The following is an 18,798-nucleotide window of genomic DNA, read 5'->3' on the forward strand; positions in this document are numbered from 1 at the left end:
CTCCCAACTAAAACAAGGTTTTATGTGATCCATAAGAAGCTCGCAAGAAGAACCGCAGGCATCTCAAAGGAGGGTCAATTAAGTCGAGTTTCTCAACGTTTTATTCTACATAAATATGTAATCCAGCGTCTCAAACGACCCTGCGGGCAAACTCGTTTTTAGTGAGAAAAATAAAATAAGGCAATTAAAACAAAGTGATTTTTCTAGTACCAATTTCTGGAGGACTTGAAACAACCGTGCGCCCACGTGGGAGGAGAAAGTCCTGGGACTGAACGTAAAAACGAAGTACAAAATAATGACTTACAATTAACTCCCAGCTGCTCTGTAGTTATGTGGTTTTACAGCATGCCTCAGGGTAGTGCATATAGACCCTTGAAATAACTAAAGCTGTAATTAAGGTTGCAACGTTTTCCCTGTTTTTACCCGACCCAGACATCAGGAATACCTCGAGTCTGACATGGGAAGGAATGTTAACCCCTGTCCCTCGAAGAACACGCTGCACATGTGAATAATACGGACAATAGTGATTGTGTTCCAAATGCTTTCTGGATGTTCAGTAACGTTCCTGAGCAACCAGCAGTCATTACTGGTAAAACCTAACTAAACATGTTCTTCTGCTGACACCTAAAGGACAAACTTGATTTTGTAGCTGCTACAAAAAAAAAAAAAAAAAATCTTATAATTTAGAATGACACAGACGACAACAAGAGAAAGTTATATTCAAATATTCTTTATTTAAAATTTTGAATATTTCACAGTTTATTGAGATTTACAGCACATGTGATTACAGTATATGTGATGAGTATTAATTGAAATGTATTGCTTTGGTTTTTTTTAGTACCCATGTGCATAAAACAATGTAAACCAATGGGTCCAAACACTGGCAGAAATGAAAAGCGTGAGTCTTGCTCGTGATTTAAAATGAATGAATGAGTTGAAATTCACACATTTTATAACCGGATTTTTAAAATCATAGCATACAAAGTAACATAAAGCATGATAATAATAATAATAATAAAATATTGGTTGTTGTGTAAATTAAGCTAAAAAAGGTTTAAAAATAGAGTGTCTATAAAATATTTATACATGTACAAAGAGTGTCATGAAAGCCTCGGTTAGTGCAGAAGTATTTAGAATCTGCATAATTCAGGAGACCTGACAGATAAATAAATTATGGACAAAATACTTCGCTCAGCGATGGTGACAATTAATCTGCTCCGCTCCCTCAGACATCAGGCATCTCATGTCTATAGGAGGCAGCGCAGACCATCACAACAATTTCGTACCGTAATCTCAGCCCTCCGCCTTTCACAGTGGTTTTTGGAAACGTCCGATTTTGCGCGCGCGTTAAAAAGTGTCACGATCGTTACCAACATTCATGCTACGGCTGCTGGCGCACTGCGACGGCGGAAACTGCTCTCGTCAAAACTAGAGATGCGTTAGAGAATGAATGTAAATTTATAAAAAAAAAAAAATAATTAAAAAAATGGACCTCTATGGTCTGTGTTCATATGGCAGAAAATACAGTCAACACTGCTCAGGACGGATGTAGTGTTTCAAACATAGATTAAATCCAATTACTGTTAAATAAAAGGACTCGTCATGAATTTCAAAGTTAATTTGAGGACAGAAAGTGTCTAGTGTCGGCAGAATACATTAGAAGGATAAAAATACAGTGTATTTACTCAGCTTTAAACAGACACTGTGAGCCGTGGATGGTACCTGATCGCTGTTGTTGAGGCTCTCTGAAAATTAATAGTGACATCCTCTTTCAGACATGTACCCAGCTATGTTATCTGTAATATTGCACATTATAATATACTCTGAACTTTGTGGTGTCCAGTACAGCTGCTTTCACTACAACTCAGTGAGCAACGACTGAGAAGGCTTCTACAAATGACACCATTCAATCGCTCAGAAAATCAAAACAATACCGTCCAGTACTTTGGAAAAGCTAAACATTTCCTGTTAGAGTAAATAAACTGTCTTATACACGGTGACACGGGAAAGTGTTCTGTACATTGTGGATTTTGATTATTTCTAAACTAATTAAACTCTGTTGTGAAGAACCACTTGCTTCAAGGAGGACTCTTGAAAAGAATCACAAGCCTGGGCCATCTATTCAGACATGGACCCAGGTGGTTTCCCCTCCATTAATCAAGATTTTTCTTAAAAGCGATTGATCACCAGAACACCGCTTCATCTTGGAGCAACAAATGTGTCCCAGAAACCTTCTCCCTGCTCTAAAGGCACATGTGTCTGTGGGTGGTTGGGATCGAGACATTTCCAAGTCACCGACAGAAAAATGGAAATTTAACGAAGCACCTCCTCAAATCTCCCAGCTCTACCTTGCTTTATCCGCGGTGAAGGATAACACGTCCCGTCCATTCACAACACTTGGTCATGTCGTAACAATACCAAATCTCAAATGAAAAAACAAAAAAAAAATCATTTTACCCACATGTGAAGGGGGTGAAACGCAATTTAAAGATAATTTCAGAACGGCTAACACGTGAGAAGTCAATGACAAGGCACTTATGAGTGATTCACTGAACTGAGACACTCAGTACTTTTCAAAAAGTGCAATGTTGCATTGCCCTAATGCGAAGGGCAGACAAACCGTGGTGCAATATACCGATGTAAATCACAGCTCGACGCTAAAGCTCGAATTTAAAACGCCTTTGATGTTACAATATTATATCAAAGAACATTCTCTAAATCCCCAGTGGTTGCTGCTAGTACTACTAATCCCACTGAAAAACAACAACGCAGTAAAGCTTTCTGTCACTTGCAACGCGTTGTCTGATTCATTTGTTTTAACTATGAACCCCTCCCGACATACAAAACCACAGGCAGCTGTACCAGTACATCGGCTCTAATGAGTCTCAGTGAGGAAAGTATACAGACTCCAACCCACTACGCTGGGTCTGTTTCATGTGTACTGGGCGGGTTAACCATAAGAGCCCTCTGAAGCCACGACGTGCTGCCTCTAGTGGTCAAAAACTGCTAGATGCAATTATTATTATTTTTTTTAATTAGTGAGAATATTTGGTTCTAGGAACTGTACTGTTATATAAAACTATTTCATTAGGAAGTTACTGCATTGGTTTATCCAAACGAGCAAAGAACTCAAACACACCCAACAGCTCTTGATGCACACAGGAAGATGAGGAATGTCGGGCGGAGTCGCAGATGTAACTAAACTACAGCCCCGACATGGAAAAGGGTAAGGTTTAACACGTGTCGCTCCCTCTCACACCAAATTCTAGCTTGCATCAAGAAACTATTACGACCACCGCACATCTTTGAACGTCCATTTAAACGCGTGCAGAAGTTTCAGTGTTTTTTTTTTTTTTTCTTTCTTTTTGTTCTTCAAGTGCTGTTTCCTTGTTCTTGCTCAAAAACCAGCATGGCGAGCTGGGAGCGGGACCCGAGGCCTTCCAAGTTGCTCTGAACACATCTGTGATAGATGTCTTCGCTCAGTCTTGGGTTGCAGGCCTGGTAATGGTATTGCTGATGCAACGCTGGCTCTATGGCCCTGAACACATGCAGACCTGAGTACTTCACAAACATCTCATAGACATCCAGGCTGTCCAGGATCTCCTCGTTCTCCTGGACGTCCGCCACCATTCGGGAGCGCGTCGTCATGTAGTCCGAGTTGTAAAAACACGCTTCTTCAAACGACATGCGGTCGAAATGGCCTGCGTCCTTGACCAGATCCACCGTGGCCGGGTGAGGCTGGTTGTGATAGGCCACGTCCTGGTTGTACTCCTGGAAGTGGATGGGGAAGAACACCTGCCAGTTGTTTATGGAATTCATGCGGCATCGGTTCAGGAATTCAGAGTTGATGTTAGTGTTGACTTTCGCCAGGAAGAAGAGAGTGTCGACCGGGTGCTTCTTTGAGATGATGTCCATGAACTTGATCTGAGACGGCGTTTCCGTCTTGACGCTTATCCACGGGATTTTCACTGTGGGGTATTTGCGTTCGTAAGTGTTTATCTGAGACTTAACGCTGGCAAATATATCGTTCTGGTTAACTTGCTGAGCCTCCATCGGGTCGTAAATAAATAAGAACGTGAGGATGGCGTTCTCGCTGGTCTCGAAGGCATTTGAGGCAAAGACTTCCAAGAAGTGGTTCACATAGGTCCGGTCTTGCAGCGTAAGAGGAATAATGATGTGAACCCTTGTAGCTTCTGTGACATAGGGCATGGGAATTATCTCTATCCGACTCAAAGGTCGCACTAGGTGAACCCTCTTAGTGACAGAACGGCTGTGACCTTTCTGATTAACAACCTCGAGCTGAAGGTCTAAGGTGTACTCCATGCCCCTGATGGGGTCAAAGCGCCTGTAGCCATTAATCAGCTGCTGTTTCTTCAGGTGCAAGACGGGCATGTACTTCTTGTTCAGCTCCCGAACGGCCGTGTCGATGACATCAGCCACGTCCAAGCGGTCAACGCCCCGCAGCTCGCACTTGGGAGACCCGTCGATGCATGAATAAATCTCCTCCTCCGTAAAGTATTCCCACTTTAAAACTTCAAAGCGAGATTTGGGCTCAAAAGGTGGATTGATTCCCACTGGCCACTGGGCGCTTCGGTTTCCTTCAAAAGCCACCACACTCACATTTTTTATTTCTGCCTGTGGAAACACAAGAAATGTTCAACTCGATACTTTTACGCTCCCTACATTTAAACGGCTGAGGCTAAACTGAACTGGGGGCGTTTTGCGCCATCTATAGAATGTAAGTAGAGAGAAGCCAGGTTTTTATTTCTGACTGCTCCACGAGTGATTTGTGACACTTGTGAAAATCAGCTTACCTGCAGCTTAGCAATCTCTTCGTAAGTCTTCTGGAGTTCAATCTCTGTGAAGAATCTGTGCAACCGGTACATCTGTTCGGGGTCAGACACTGGATGGACGGTCAGGGCTTTCTTAAACTGCTCGCTCTGTTCTTTATTTGGATCGGAGTTCTTTCCCAGCTCGTAATGGTGGTACTGAAGTCCCTGAAAACAAAGCATGGACAGTTCTTTTCATGAGGCATGACGGAAACAAGCCTAATGTCATTCCAAGCTCTCAGTCGTTTTGCCACGCTGCTTCCAGTCCAGGAAATATTACATGGCACCGAGGCAGCATCTTGGTTAATCAAAGGTCAAAGGTTAACTGAGGAGGTTTAAACTTTTGTGTGGATCAATCGTCATTGGTGAAAGACTAAAATGACACAACGCCAACTAGCATTTGAGTGGTGTCGTTACAGAGCGAGCCAGGCTGACGAGTGCATAAGTATAAACGGCTCGCACTGATGTAGGTGTCTAGGTCCCATAGTGCTCTAAAAGCATCCTCAGAATAGTATGGATATACAGCTAGGGCCTTGAGAGTTTTGGTAGTTTTTATATGTTAGTTCCAGGTACACGATTTGATTTCACCATTAAACTTTTAAATTATTCCCATTTCAGTAACGCCTTACTGACGTACAAGTTGAGAATAAAGGGGAAACCTACAACAGAAGAGAATGACACTGGCAGCATTTGAGCTGAACACAACGTAACCAATCTGATCGAGCTATTAAAAGAACAAAGAGTGGAGACATTGCTTAACTGAGCGTTGAAGCCATTCGGTTGCAAGTGTTTGCCAACAGCTTACAGCCTTGAGCTGCAACACTAGTGAAGCATTGTCGGTGCCTAATGGCCGGTGTTTTCTCTTTAACAGAAGAAACTGATGCCTGGCTCTGTGTTCTCACCCATATTAGGCATTTTAACCCCCATCCCCCTCCTTTATCTGAGAGGCACTCTAGATTAACAGTGGAACTCACTCCAAATTGTGTAACAAGATGGTTTCTTACTTTGAGTCAAGGCCAAGCAAGAGAAAATGGAAGCAAAAGTAATTTTAACATCTACTGACAAACAAAATCTGGGCCCGTGAATATACTGTGTGAATAATAAAGTCACTTCTTTCTGTGTCAGTGGCTCAGTGTGGCTACGGCAAACCGTGCTGAATGGCACACAATTGCCTGAAAAGGGCACTTGGTCAGAGCATGTTTGACCTTAAATGCTAATGCCATTACAGAAGCAGACCATGTTGACCCACAGGGGATTTTCACACCAGTGAACCCAGCCTGAACCTCCCACTGTGCTCTCCTTGCCTGTTTACCTATTCCATGTTGCTCTCGTAGCTGTGGGAGAAAAAAATGAAAGGCTAAAGGGTATTAGCAATCTCCTCTGTAATATAAATACCATCTCTGTGCTTGCATGGTAATTACAGTTTTATATAGCTGTCTGTCAGGTCTAAGTGCTGTCCCGGAGGCGAAGTGGGATTTCTACTGTGACAGTTTTGTTTTTGTGCCGAGGAGGAGAAGCCCTGCTGTAACCTGTCACACATCTGTTCTGAATGACACTATACAAGCATTTATTTTCCTTGTAGATCAACTGATAACTGCTTCCTTTAAGCACATAAAACATGCATTACTGAAACTGAAAAGCATGATTATCACACATTTAACTCTCAGCTCACCTCATATTCACTAACACAGTTCGTGCTGGTGTAATCGATGATGCATCTTCCGAGCCACTCGTCCGGCCTGGCGCTCAGGATGTCGTTCCTACAGTTTTCCAAGAAGGGCTGGAGCCGCAGGAGCAAGCTCCGCGACAGGAGGTACCCGAAGCCTCCGTAACAGTACTTCCCTTCCATCTCCCCACCGATGAACTCCTCAGGGCTGCCCATGTAAAGCTCTCGGTCCATGCTCAGGTGATCCACCAGGCCTTTGATCCTGTCCGCCTGAGTGTAGGCGTCGTCCTGGACGAAGTAGAACCAGTCGTACTCGTTGATGTGATGATCTAAAATGTACTTGATGGTCTGGAACATGTTCCATATCAGCCTCTCGTCTCCGTGCGAAATCACGAACATGCCGTGGGGGACTTTGCGGTTGCGCGAGCCGGTGAAGAAGATGACGGTGTCCAGGTGATGGCTAACGGTGCGGTTGACGGCGACGCCCAGGGTGTTGATGGTGTTCTTGGATGTCAGGACCCCGACGAAGAGGCGCTCTCGCATCCCCAACTCTGTGCTTATGTATTTAGCCCTGAAAAAATAAAAGATGCCAAACAGCGGCTGAGTCAACGTCCTGGATGACATCTGACACTAAGAACCAACAGACAAACCAGTTCTCCAGACTGGTCAAGATTTGTACCAAAGTCCAGTGAAATTCTGGACATGTTGTGAGCATAATAACATAATTGCCTAAGCCATATTTGAGCATTTTCAGAAAACAAGAAAGAGCTAAATTTTTAGCAAGCACATTGGCATTTCTACTGATACTGTAACACTAAGATAAAAAAATGAGTTAGGCAATCATGCTATTTGGGAGGGAAAGCGGGAAAAAAGATAAACCATATTCTTTCGAAAACTCTGCGAGCAAGAACTTGCACTGTGATTCATCGTTAACAATAGCCAAGTTTTTATTTCATCATCGCTCTCTACATGGCATCAGTGATACACCGATCGCCACAAGATTAAGACCACTGAGAGGAGAAGTAGATCTCATCGACCATCTTGTGACAATTCAATGTTCTACTGGGAAACTTTTGGACCTGGGATTCACGTGGATGTTACTTGTACCTGCCACCTAGACCAGACTAGACGCCACCAGCCCACAGCGATGGCACTCCTCGATGGCAGCACAAATAAAGTGCTACAGGCACAAGGGAGATCTACACGATATTAGGTCAAAATGTTATGGCTAATTGTGTGTATGATAGAGCTTAAACCATTCAGTTTGAACAAGTAAGCATTTTGTTCGTGAAACATACAAAGCATCTGTTTGTTATATGACAGTAAATGAAGCATAACTGGTCTTTAGTGCATCAGACAAACAAGACGTGTCAGCTGATCACTTTGGGCTCCGGATTATTTCAGTAATTTTTGGCATTTCATAAAGTGAACAATTCCCCAACAAGATAGATAACGCATTAATGTCAATAATCATTAGATGCAGCTACATATCGTCGCACAAGCCACCAGGTGACACGGGCTGCTTGTGGAAATTGAGTGTTTGCACATCTGACCTCAGCAGAACTTGTCTGCTGGGAAAAGACTCTTTCGGGGAACTGAAATGAAATTCAACCGCTCTGGCTGCGAGGCGGGCCAACGCTCAGACAAGGTCTCCATCCAGGAAACCTTTGGAAAAGTTTGCCTGCATCCAAGGAAAGCGTGAGTTAGACGTGGGTGAGTGTGGAGGCAGACTGCGGTCAGTGTGAAGAGATAAAACAGAGCAGATCCTGTCAGACTGAATGTGGATATTTGATCAGGGCCAATAATAAATAAACTTTGAATTATAACGAGCTCGTTTTGCGCTACTTTAAAATCTCATAGTGACATTTCAGCCAGTGGCAGCTTTAGTTCTGGAATTGTGCAAAGAAACACTGTGATTTCATCATCATCATCATCATCATCAGTGATTATTTGGTGGGGATGAGCTCCATTGCGGCCTGCAGTGTTGTCACAGTATAATAACATGAGCTGGATGAGCCAGCTGACTCACACAGTGCATTCAGACTTTAAAGAGAAGCCAGAAAGAAGTTACCTGAAAACTTTTTTCGGGGCACTCGGCTGGACTTGCTTGTATGGGACTATCCTCGGCTCAAAGTCCCCTTCGGACTCCACATCGTTGACACTGGAAATTGAGTTGGGCTTTCGGGCTCCTTTGAGCAGCCCGTCCTGACCCAAAGTCGCATCCTCGCCCTCCTTGCCGTCCAGATAGCACGCTTCCTCCGTCCAGTTGACACTCAGCAGACTCAACGTGAAGCCTAAAGAAATGCCGATGACCACGGGGCCGAGCGAGCGCAGGACAGAAATAAACACTGAAAATCTCATCGTGGACGTCGGCTCTCTCTCTCTCTGTCTGGCTGGCCCGCTTCGGTCGCGTCTGCATTAAACGAGCCGCTGAGAGGGGCCTCTGGTCCGGGACAGCTCAACTGAACATCAAGTCTGAGGCGAAGCAGCGCTATCCTCAGTGAACTTGAGGAAAAAAGATGTAGCTTCTTCCTTAAATTTTTACGCAGGATTGTTACGTGTCAGTCTGGCTGGTACCTGGCTCCTCCCCAGGGCGGCCCTACTTGCACGCTGGGCGGAGGGATATGATCCGCTGACTGAGTGCGGTGTCCCGCCTACTTCGACCAGGTTATCGGAGGTTAACAGGTGAACACACCGGTGTGTAGCTACTGGGACATTACTGAACCTTTATTATTTTAGCTTGTTAATTTAACTGGCACCTAAATAGCAAATATAGTCCATGGGATATAAAGTCTCAGAAAATGTCAAACCATTGGATTAGGGTCCGTTATTTCTCAGTAAAACAGATGCATTCTTTACAGAAATCGTATTATAATTTCACCAGATAGATACAGATCAAATTATGAGTTTATTCCCAAACCTTTAAGCTGTATTAAATATCTCTATCTGTAATATGCTATTTGTAAATAAATGATAATCTGTAACAATGATCTATGGAAAGTAGAGAAAACACTCTGAAATGCCATTTCTTGTATTTTCTTACTTATTTTAATAACGTGCATATCTTTGATCTATAAAGTTATTTAATTAATTCATTATACTTGCTACATTTTCTATGACAAATTTACACTTTTAGTGTAACTTTTCTACAGTGTTATGTTTTTGTACTTCTTCCACCACTGTGTGAACCTTCATTCCTTTCCCCTAACACAGGAACACATTCATCCCTGACTGATCCCATCAGGTTGCTCCACTAAATGCCACAGCATGCCCCTTCTCCCTGTGGTTATGTGTTGTATAATAACTGCTTCTTAACTGACAAGTTTAATTATCCCACTCTTTTGTCTTAAAACTCATGTTTGGTTCTTTTATTTTTTCATAATTTATAATATTAAGGCCAGTCACTGTTTCTCTTATAGTGTCAATTTTGCAGCTCCCCTTTTTGTGTTATTGCAGAGCCTTGTAATGTTTTAAAGTAAAGTACAATACCACACTAAGCTTCATTAGTTGGAACACTGCTCTTATGAATGAGTCTGTCTGTCTCTTGCGTCTCTCTCTGCAGCTGCTCCGTGTGCATTTTATTGTTCACAAGCTTCCCGCTTGTCCACCTGCTCCTTACTCTCCTCTGTAGGCCTCTGTGCTCCTCACCCAGGTGTGAGGGGCCGTACACTCTGTGACCGGTCGACCATTCAGCTGCATCTCTTTGAGTGCTGCTCTCATTCTTTCCCCCAGAATTACACAGGCAGGGAGAGACACAGCACCAGGACCTATAGACCTATAGTCTTGTCATTTTAGCTTGAATAATTTTTAATTTGCTGTCTAAACAAATTTAAAAGTCTGACATCATTCATGTGCAAAGACAAAAATGTTTCCTAATGCACATTAGACCAAAAAAAAAAAAAAAAAAAAACACCAATGTATACTTCCCATTAAAGACAGGCACTTATTTGACTTTTAACTGTTCACATGAACCCATTTATAGGAGTAAAACTTGTTTCCTTAATGCCATTCCCTCTTTGTAATGTAGTCTAAGGAAAATCTATACATATAATCAAATAAAGTGTCTTCTCTCAGCACATTGCCGGGGTGCTTTAAACGTTGTATGTTCCATAGACTGTATTTATGCAGTCTGTGGTCTGTCTGTTCAGACTGAGCAATTCTCTGTTCTCTTGTGCCCTCTAGTGGAAACCGATATACTTACCTCAATGAATTATTGCATCATGAAAACGTTTTTGAAATATTTTGAAATAACCATGTCATGCGGTCGAGGGTTTCTGCTTAGCCACTGTGGGATAAATCTTATCTTATCTTATCTTATCTTATCTTATCTTATCTTATCTTATCTAAATAGTGCGTGGATGTTGTTTATATATATTAATATAAATAAACATTTTATTTGTAATCAAGAATCTCTCTGTGGCTCAAAAAGCCCATAAATGTGTGACCAGATGCATTGCAGCCCTCGGCTATGATTGCAGAACTTGATGGACTTTCACTGGACTACAGAGGGCAACATGATGAGTTTACGTCAATGGTAATAATGGGTGTTAGCAACATTGACAATGCAGCCCTGGCATAGGTGTCTGTTCTCTTAGTTACTGTTCAATTTAGATTTTTAAACTTGTCATTCATCGTACAGGAAGAAATAATTGGGAATTAAATATATAATTTACATGGCTATATGTGTTGTTAGCTAAATGTTTAACTTCCTTTTTTTTTCCCGAAACTGGCGTCTCCCACATTCATAGGGGGCGTGTAAATGCACCACTTTAGGTGTCCTTCTAGCAGCCTGAAGAAAAACTGTAAATGTCACTACCAGCAGCGCCGCTTCCGTCCTGTTTGACTTGTTTCCCTCGTGCTGAGTTTCAGCGTGTGACAGCCTGTGCAGAATTTGATGCTGCTTTAGGATATATTGCGCAATTTCCCGTTTGTTTGTTTTTTTTAAAAGGCACATTGCGGTAATGGAGTGTCGTGTGCTGTCCATTCAGAGTCATGTTGTCAGGGGATACGTGGGGAACAAGTCGGCAACATTCCCGCTGCAGGTAAGAACAGGATCATACATCTCGGTCGAGGTTCACACGGCCCTGAACGCTGTGAGGAAGGGGATAAATGGCAAGAGAAAAAAAAATTTCAACAGCCTGAAATATGTCATTGGGACACAGCGAGACCGTCCTATAATTTGAGAAGACAATTACATTCACACACAAAAAACATCAGCGACCTTTTTCTGCTCGGAGATTACAGGCCCATTTCCACATTTTACTCTTTGACCACTTGGCTTGAGAGACGGTTTCTGCAACCTTAACAGTGTGACAAAACGTCCTGCAGAATAGTGGAAATTACATGAAATGACACATTTCAACATACATCCAGTTCCTCCTCTGACCCTGGACACTGTGCACAGCGGTAGCTACAGGTATCAGATAAGAGCCGCTGCTAAAAGTTGGAGGTGGTGCTGAAATGTTGTATTACAATTAATTTGCCACAAATTATAAAATAATAATAATAAAATAAACAGAACGTATAGTCAGTATTAAAGCACAGCACTAAGTGTTTAATTTGGGAACCACACTTACTACACAGTGGTTCAAATTAAATTTTTTATGTGAATTATAGCAAGGATGAGTTAGTATATCCATAATAGTGACCGTGTATATTTTCTTTTGACTGTTCTGTTCTGTGCATCACGAGGAAAGGCACAGTTTAAATGTGCCCTGCATGACTCTGCAGAGGCAATTAAAGCTGTCATGAGTGTCCCTTGTGTCGTTCTTATCTCCAACTGGTTTTTATAGCTAAACTCGTTGTAAACCGAGAGGGATGTTTTAAGTACAGGAGAAAATATTCAGACACTATTAGCAAGACAGCATTAAAAAAAAAAAAGAAGCTGTAAATGATCTGTAGAACAGGGACCCGGTGCCGTTCCCACAGTAAAGCTCATTGTACAGACCTCATTGTTCTCGTGTGTTCACAGCTGCTTCGTTCTTTTTTTCTCAGGTTCTGGGCTTTGAAGTGGACTCCATCAACTCTGTACAGTTCTCCAATCACACAGGTTGGCTGAGTGTTTGTCACTACATGTCATGTCGTAGATCAGGGTCGTTTTAGTTCAGGGGCCACATACAGTTTGATCTCAAGGGAGCTGGACCAGTAACACAGTAGTGTACTAACCTGTAAATAACTCCAAATGTTTAGCTTTGTTTTAGTACAAAGAAATACAAGTATGTCATGGCACTGATTACATTCAATGAACAACCAGACATTTTTTTAATAAAACAGTGCAATTTCTAGTTCTAGGTCTCAGTTTTGTGTCAACGTCCACAACTCTTACTAAAACTGTGTGAACCCTGGGATTAGTATGTACTTGTATTAGAAAAATTGCAGTTTATGTCTTCAATGTAATTTTTGAATCTGAAAAAAATTGGACACAATGTCTCCGCGTTAGACTATTTGTCATGTTTTTCTGGCAGTAGTTTTTGTGCAAGCTGCATTGTTCTGCCGGAAAAGGCTGTTGCCATGGGGTGGGCGTGCAACAACATTTCAGCGTGTTGTATTAAAAGAGCTGAATGGAAAGAAAAACAGCACTAGCTGCAGGACCAGGTTCAAAAACATTGTGTTTTTCTCAGTAAAGATATGCTTTCAACCGATTAGTTAGGCTTTAAGAATACACTCCCCTCGTTGGATTTTGAGATGCCGACTGTGAACACAAATGCATCACGAGAAGACTCCTCTGTGATCTCCAGAGTTAATCACTGTCAGCGTACTTTGCCTTGTTAGCACAGAAACCTTTGGATGCGCTCTGTGTATGTATGCTTTGTCTTATTCAGTAGAACACAATCAGGTTAGGCAGTGGGAGGGAGGGGGTCGTGTATTTAACTAGAAGTATTTTTTCCGTGAACCACGTCATTAACCTCACCATTCTGGGAACTCCCCTCCAGACTTTAAGCTCCTATCTCTTTTTTTTCCTGGTTTAAAATACATGATCTGTATACTGTCATTATTTTAAGACAGCTGAACACAGCCAAGATCCCATCAGTGCAGACGTTTAATTTATGTTATTTTACCGTACGCCATTAATATTATCATACAGTATCACAGAAGCATATATTGTCATTATTTATACCCTGTATTGTGTTATTAATCCCATTTAGCACGTCACTGGAGCTGATAATGTTTGTGTTTCTGAGTCTTCTGTAAGCAAATCGTTGATCAGGCACAATGTCCATTAGCCCCCGTTTGTCCCTTGTGCAATAAATACACCATTAGTTCCTCTAATGACATCAGAAGATCATTTAAAACACTTGTCATGGTTGTGATCGTGTCCTAATACTCTTCTAAACACCTGGAGGGAAGAATACTCAGTCTTAATGCTTAAAACTGCCACACAGATATACTGTATAACAATCACACGATACAAGAGTTTGATACTCTTCCCTTTAAATAAAACTATTAGACTTTTAATCTTGGAGTTCAAGACACCTGCAGAGAGGGTAGGATTATTATCCGGGGTTCATATACCAGAAGAATGTGAATCCAAAAAACAAAGTGAAACAATGGGAACTGTTGATGTGACCTGGATCCCTGAGAGCCTTCTCAGTCATGTGAAGAATTCTGATTTCTCCACAGGAGCACATTTTTCACTCTTTTCAACAGAAATCACACCAGTCAAAAATTAGTATCTGCTCCTCTCAAAGAATAGAACGGTCCATTTTGTACATGTAGAACAAACGCCACCACTGTGAGACTGCAATGCTAAACCTAGTGCGTACCAGTGCGTGTAAACAACATTAATATTCACCAATGTTCACTCTCAGAGGAGGCATTCATTTACACACGGATCCTAACCACAGCACATGTTTCTACTTTGCTGTGAGCTGCTGGAGGTCCACTCACTGGCTCAGGGTCAAGTTTTGGCTCCGTGTGAACTCGGCCCTCCAGTATACCAGAGCGTGTTTGTGTCCATTTTGGACCTCTAATCATTTGGAGTCAGGACAGCCTTTGAGGGGTTATTCTAGGTTATTGGTGAAAGGGGCGCAAAGAAAGGAGGGAGCTGGCAGCAAGGATACAAGCGACCCATTCAGCGAGTGTAGAGGCCCCCGCTTGGCTCTGGACACCAACAAAAAAAAAAATTTTAAAAGGGGGAGAGGGACCTCAGCAGGGGGAGTTGAGGGGATGAAAGGAGAAAGCAAGGTGGGGAACCTCTGCTTAGGACTTTTGCACAGCGGGGGTAATGCAATACAATCAGTTTAACTAGTTCCATGAGTTTGGATTCTAAAAAGATCTTCAAGTGTTGAATCAGAATGTGATGTTACTTTTTCCACTTCGAAAGCCTGAATTCTGTCAGCATTATCCAGTCAGCATCAAGAACTGTAAGATCTGGTCTGTTTTCTCTCTCTTCCCAGGCTATGGCCACTGGAAGGGACAGGTCCTGACAGCAGAGGAGCTGAATGTGTTGTATGAGGGCATCAAGCTCAATAAAGTGAATCACTATGACTACATCCTCACAGGTGAGTCTACGGAGCGACTCCTCTTAGACTTGGTCAAAGAGTTGCGAGCCATTTCCAAGTGTACGAGACTTGGCTATTTTCCTTTCACTGTCATTATGTTGTTTCCTCAAGGGTACAGCAGGGACACGTCCTTCCTGGAGACGGTGGTTGATATTATTCAGGAGCTGAAGAAGGCCAATCCCAGCTTAGTGTATGGTGAGTGAAAGATTTACTTTTTCATTTTGAAATGTGAACGATAGCACGGGTCTGAAGTTTAATTTTGAGATTTCTTCTCCTCAGTCTGTGATCCTGTTATGGGAGACCAGGGCGTTATGGTAAGCTTCTTGTTTTTCCTTTTTACTGTACAGCTCATATTGTGTCCTTTTTGTGCCTTTGTGACATTCACATCACTATATAAATAGCTGATTTTAATTTAGCTGATTTAATTTTCCCAGAGCAGTTTTAAAAAGTTAAAGAAACTTGTCTTTGCCACCTGTTCTAGTACGTTCCAGAGCACCTGCTGCCCGTCTACAAGGATAAAGTAGTGCCTTTGGCCGACATCCTCACCCCCAACCAGTTTGAAGCAGAGTGAGAGCCTTTTTTTAAGGAGAAATATGAAAGACTAAATGATTAAACTTGCAGAAATTAGTGTAGGGATGATGAGTGTTTCATTTGTCCTGTGATTGGTACATCTGTGACTTTTTGTTTGCCCCTAGACTGTTAACTGGCAGGAAGATTAACACAGAACAAGATGCTGTTGAGGTGAGTCCCTTAACATTTCCTGTGTTTTGTTTTTGTTTAGTTTTTTTGCCTTTGAAACATAAATTTGAGAAATGGTGTCTTCTCTTCAGGTGATGGACTTACTTCATAAAATGGGTCCAGAGACGGTGGTTCTCACAAGCACTGACCTGCCCTCAAAACTGGGGGACCAGTTCCTGGTGGCCCTCGGGAGCCAAAAAATAAGTAAAGTATCTGAGCAGTTTTCCCCCAGGCAGAGCGCTATTAAAGAAGACATTTTGGAAGTTTCTGTATGTATATTTATATAACAGTTGTCCCTGACCCTGTCTATCCTGCACGCTGCAGCAAAACCAGATGGGACCAACTCTATTCAGAAAATCTGCATGGACATCCCCAAAGTTGATGCTGTATTTGTGGGAACAGGAGACCTGTTTGCTGCCCTGTTGCTAGCCTGGACTCACCACCACCCCAACGACCTTAAGGTCTGTAACACGACTGTACACCGATCAGCCACAACATTATAACCACCTTCCTAATATTGTTTAGGTCTTGTGCCTGCAAAACAGTTCTGACTCATCTGGGAATGATCACAGGCCTTCTGAGGTCGTCCTGTGGTGTCTGACTCAATGTCATTCACTTCACCTGCCAATGGTTTTAATGTTGTGGCTGATCAGTGTGTAGCCATTGAAAATTTGTGGATAATTTGTGGATAACCCGGTGTTCCTTTGTCTTTTTACAGGCTGCCTGTGAAAAGACGATTTCAGTAATGCACCATGTGATTAAGAGGACCATTACTTATGCCCAGGGTAGGGTGTGTTAATTCACTTCATTTTGTCATGAGGCCTCTTTACTAAGACGTTTACTGGACAAGGAACAGTCTTTGCTCCATCCCGTTGTTCATCAATACTTTAAATATCTAGATGCCACGGCCACAGTATTAGCAAGTGATGTCATTCAATGGCAGTAATATAAAAAACTTCAGCTGGATAATGGGCTAGCAAAGGTTTGCTACAGTTACTGCTGCAAAGTTAACACCCACAAAGCCCAACCTGTGGCTCAAAACGGAGACACTCACGTCTCTCACACTACTAGAGCTGACACAGCACCAGCTTATCTTAGTTCTACTCCAAAATAACAAAATAAACGTTATCCAAGCAGTAACGGCAGCCTCCGTAGCCATCGCTGCGTCAGTCTAAAAGCAGCTCCCACCCCTTGCCTGGCCATAATCCCCTCTATTGCCCATCCCCACCGCCTGCACTCCCCTTCCCCCTGTCCTGTGCATGAGAACTGGGGCGAGTGGAGTTTTGCAGGGATCAGTCTTAGCCTCTTTTTTCCTCTTTAGTAGTCAGGACCTGTACAAACACTGGAGTTTTTGCCACTACACACAGAATGAACAGCCAGTGGATCTTGAGGAGATATTACAGTGTATTGGATTACAATCACTGAGGCCATCTTTAACAAATTTGGTGTAAAGTAAAAGCCATTACATACAAGAAGAGAGACAAGAGTCTTAAAATGCATTTAAAAAGCTACAAGACGAGAATGATCCTTTCTGGATTTCTCGGTTGATTAGTAAACTATAGTAAAAACTAGTGTTTTTTTCCTTCAGTTGCTGTCCTTCTCTTCTCTTTCAGAGGTGGCTGGCCCCGGGAAAAGGCCCACTCCTGCACAGCTGGAGCTGAGGATGGTTCAGAGCAAGGCCGACATCGAGAATCCTGCCATAGTAGTGGAAGCTAAGGTTTTGCAGAAGTCTTCACACTGAAGACTGTGATCATTCTATGCTGTGCTGGTACAGGTCTGCTTCAAATCGGGGCCAGTTGGGATTTTCACATCAAAAGACCGTCACTTGTCTCTGCCTTACAGAATCTCTTGAGGAGGGGGTACCACTATGTTTTCATGAGTGGTCAACAGGATTTCTTGTATGTACATTCTGCTCACAAACACACTGGAATTACTGCCATATGTGTCTGTATTTGGCCTGTGTATACATCCTGCCCTTCCAAACAAAAAATGGACATAAGTGATGTTTAGTTTTAATATAGTGAAATACTGTCTTGAATAAAAAAAACAACTCATTCCCGTTAAAAAGAACCACCAACGACGTATGCATGACCATGACTTGACTAGCTTTGACTGTGGTCAAAACTAGTCACTTGTACGTATAGTATTTTGCTTACAAGGCATAAGCACATTCATTTACTATTGTTATAAAATTAAAAAATGCTCAAGGCATAGTGTGTAAGCACTGTGCGAATTTTACTGAAATTATTTTAATAAAATGTTATGAATGCATGCAATGTGCTTAAAATCCACTTGAATGTTTTATCAAGTGTTGCTACCTTATACATTGAGATTAGATGCACTACGAGTGCTGGGACATGTACTGTAGCTGACTTTATTGTGGACAAACTGTAATTTTAATGATAATCATGACAATGATTGATGTCAAGCATACGGTAGGACCTTTAATCGATTTTCTGAAATGGTTTTTCACCTCCTTTTTTAATTATGCAACGCTTTCTTGAACTAGTTAGATCCATGTCTTAAACATCTCAAATTGAGGTATTTGCACAGATAATCTATTGACTTACAACCATTGTTGCATTTTCAGCCGTTGTCATATATCAAGAAAAGAGTCGCACTGTTTAATAGCCTTAACGAGGTTAGGAAAGACAAACTTTGATTGTGAATGTTTTTGTGCTCTAATAATTGATCCTTACACATAATGTTAGAAAGTCAAGTGCCAAACCTCGAGCTGCTGCTCAGGTATAGAGCAATATGTGAACAGAAATAATAAATGATTAGTCTTTTACTGAAACTGTGCTTTTTTTGTATTTGTTTTACACTTTTAGGACTACCAGGTGCTACATATGAGGGACCTTAGTGTTCCCTGACTATATTTTCCTACTTCTGCATTCTAATATTAATTCATAAGCTTTTTATTTACTTTTGTAAAACGTCCCCAAATTAAATTGGATGTGAATATCATGGCAATAGGAAAACAGCTGCCCAGGATCAAAACTACTGACAGTGATAATGGTGAAAGTGACAAAAGACATACATTGAAATGTAATTGAAATAATTA

At 42.0% G+C, this 18,798-nt stretch overlaps 2 protein-coding genes across 2 annotated transcripts; one reads left to right on the top strand and one right to left on the bottom strand.

Annotated features, from left to right (window-relative positions):
• Positions 1–714: 714 nt before the first annotated feature.
• Positions 715–9,988, bottom strand: chpfa (chondroitin polymerizing factor a). Its single transcript, XM_047601595.1, has 4 exons — positions 8,567–9,988; positions 6,502–7,066; positions 4,815–4,997; positions 715–4,635 (listed from the first exon to the last, which is right to left on the bottom strand). The coding sequence occupies exons 1-4, from the start codon at positions 8,854–8,856 to the stop codon at positions 3,373–3,375; spliced, it is 2,301 nt and encodes a 766-aa protein (XP_047457551.1). The 5' UTR covers positions 8,857–9,988; the 3' UTR covers positions 715–3,372.
• Positions 9,989–11,276: 1,288 nt separating this feature from the next.
• Positions 11,277–18,531, top strand: LOC125018009 (pyridoxal kinase-like). Its single transcript, XM_047601609.1, has 11 exons — positions 11,277–11,537; positions 12,490–12,544; positions 14,892–14,996; positions 15,108–15,191; positions 15,276–15,310; positions 15,478–15,563; positions 15,692–15,737; positions 15,827–15,938; positions 16,059–16,195; positions 16,453–16,519; positions 17,348–18,531. Exons 1-11 carry the CDS (start codon positions 11,457–11,459, stop codon positions 17,473–17,475), a joined length of 936 nt encoding a protein of 311 aa, XP_047457565.1. The 5' UTR covers positions 11,277–11,456; the 3' UTR covers positions 17,476–18,531.
• The last annotated feature ends 267 nt before the right edge of the window (positions 18,532–18,798 follow it).

Source organism: Mugil cephalus, chromosome 12 (assembly GCF_022458985.1).
Source record: "Mugil cephalus isolate CIBA_MC_2020 chromosome 12, CIBA_Mcephalus_1.1, whole genome shotgun sequence".
Lineage (NCBI taxonomy): Eukaryota > Metazoa > Chordata > Actinopteri > Mugiliformes > Mugilidae > Mugil > Mugil cephalus.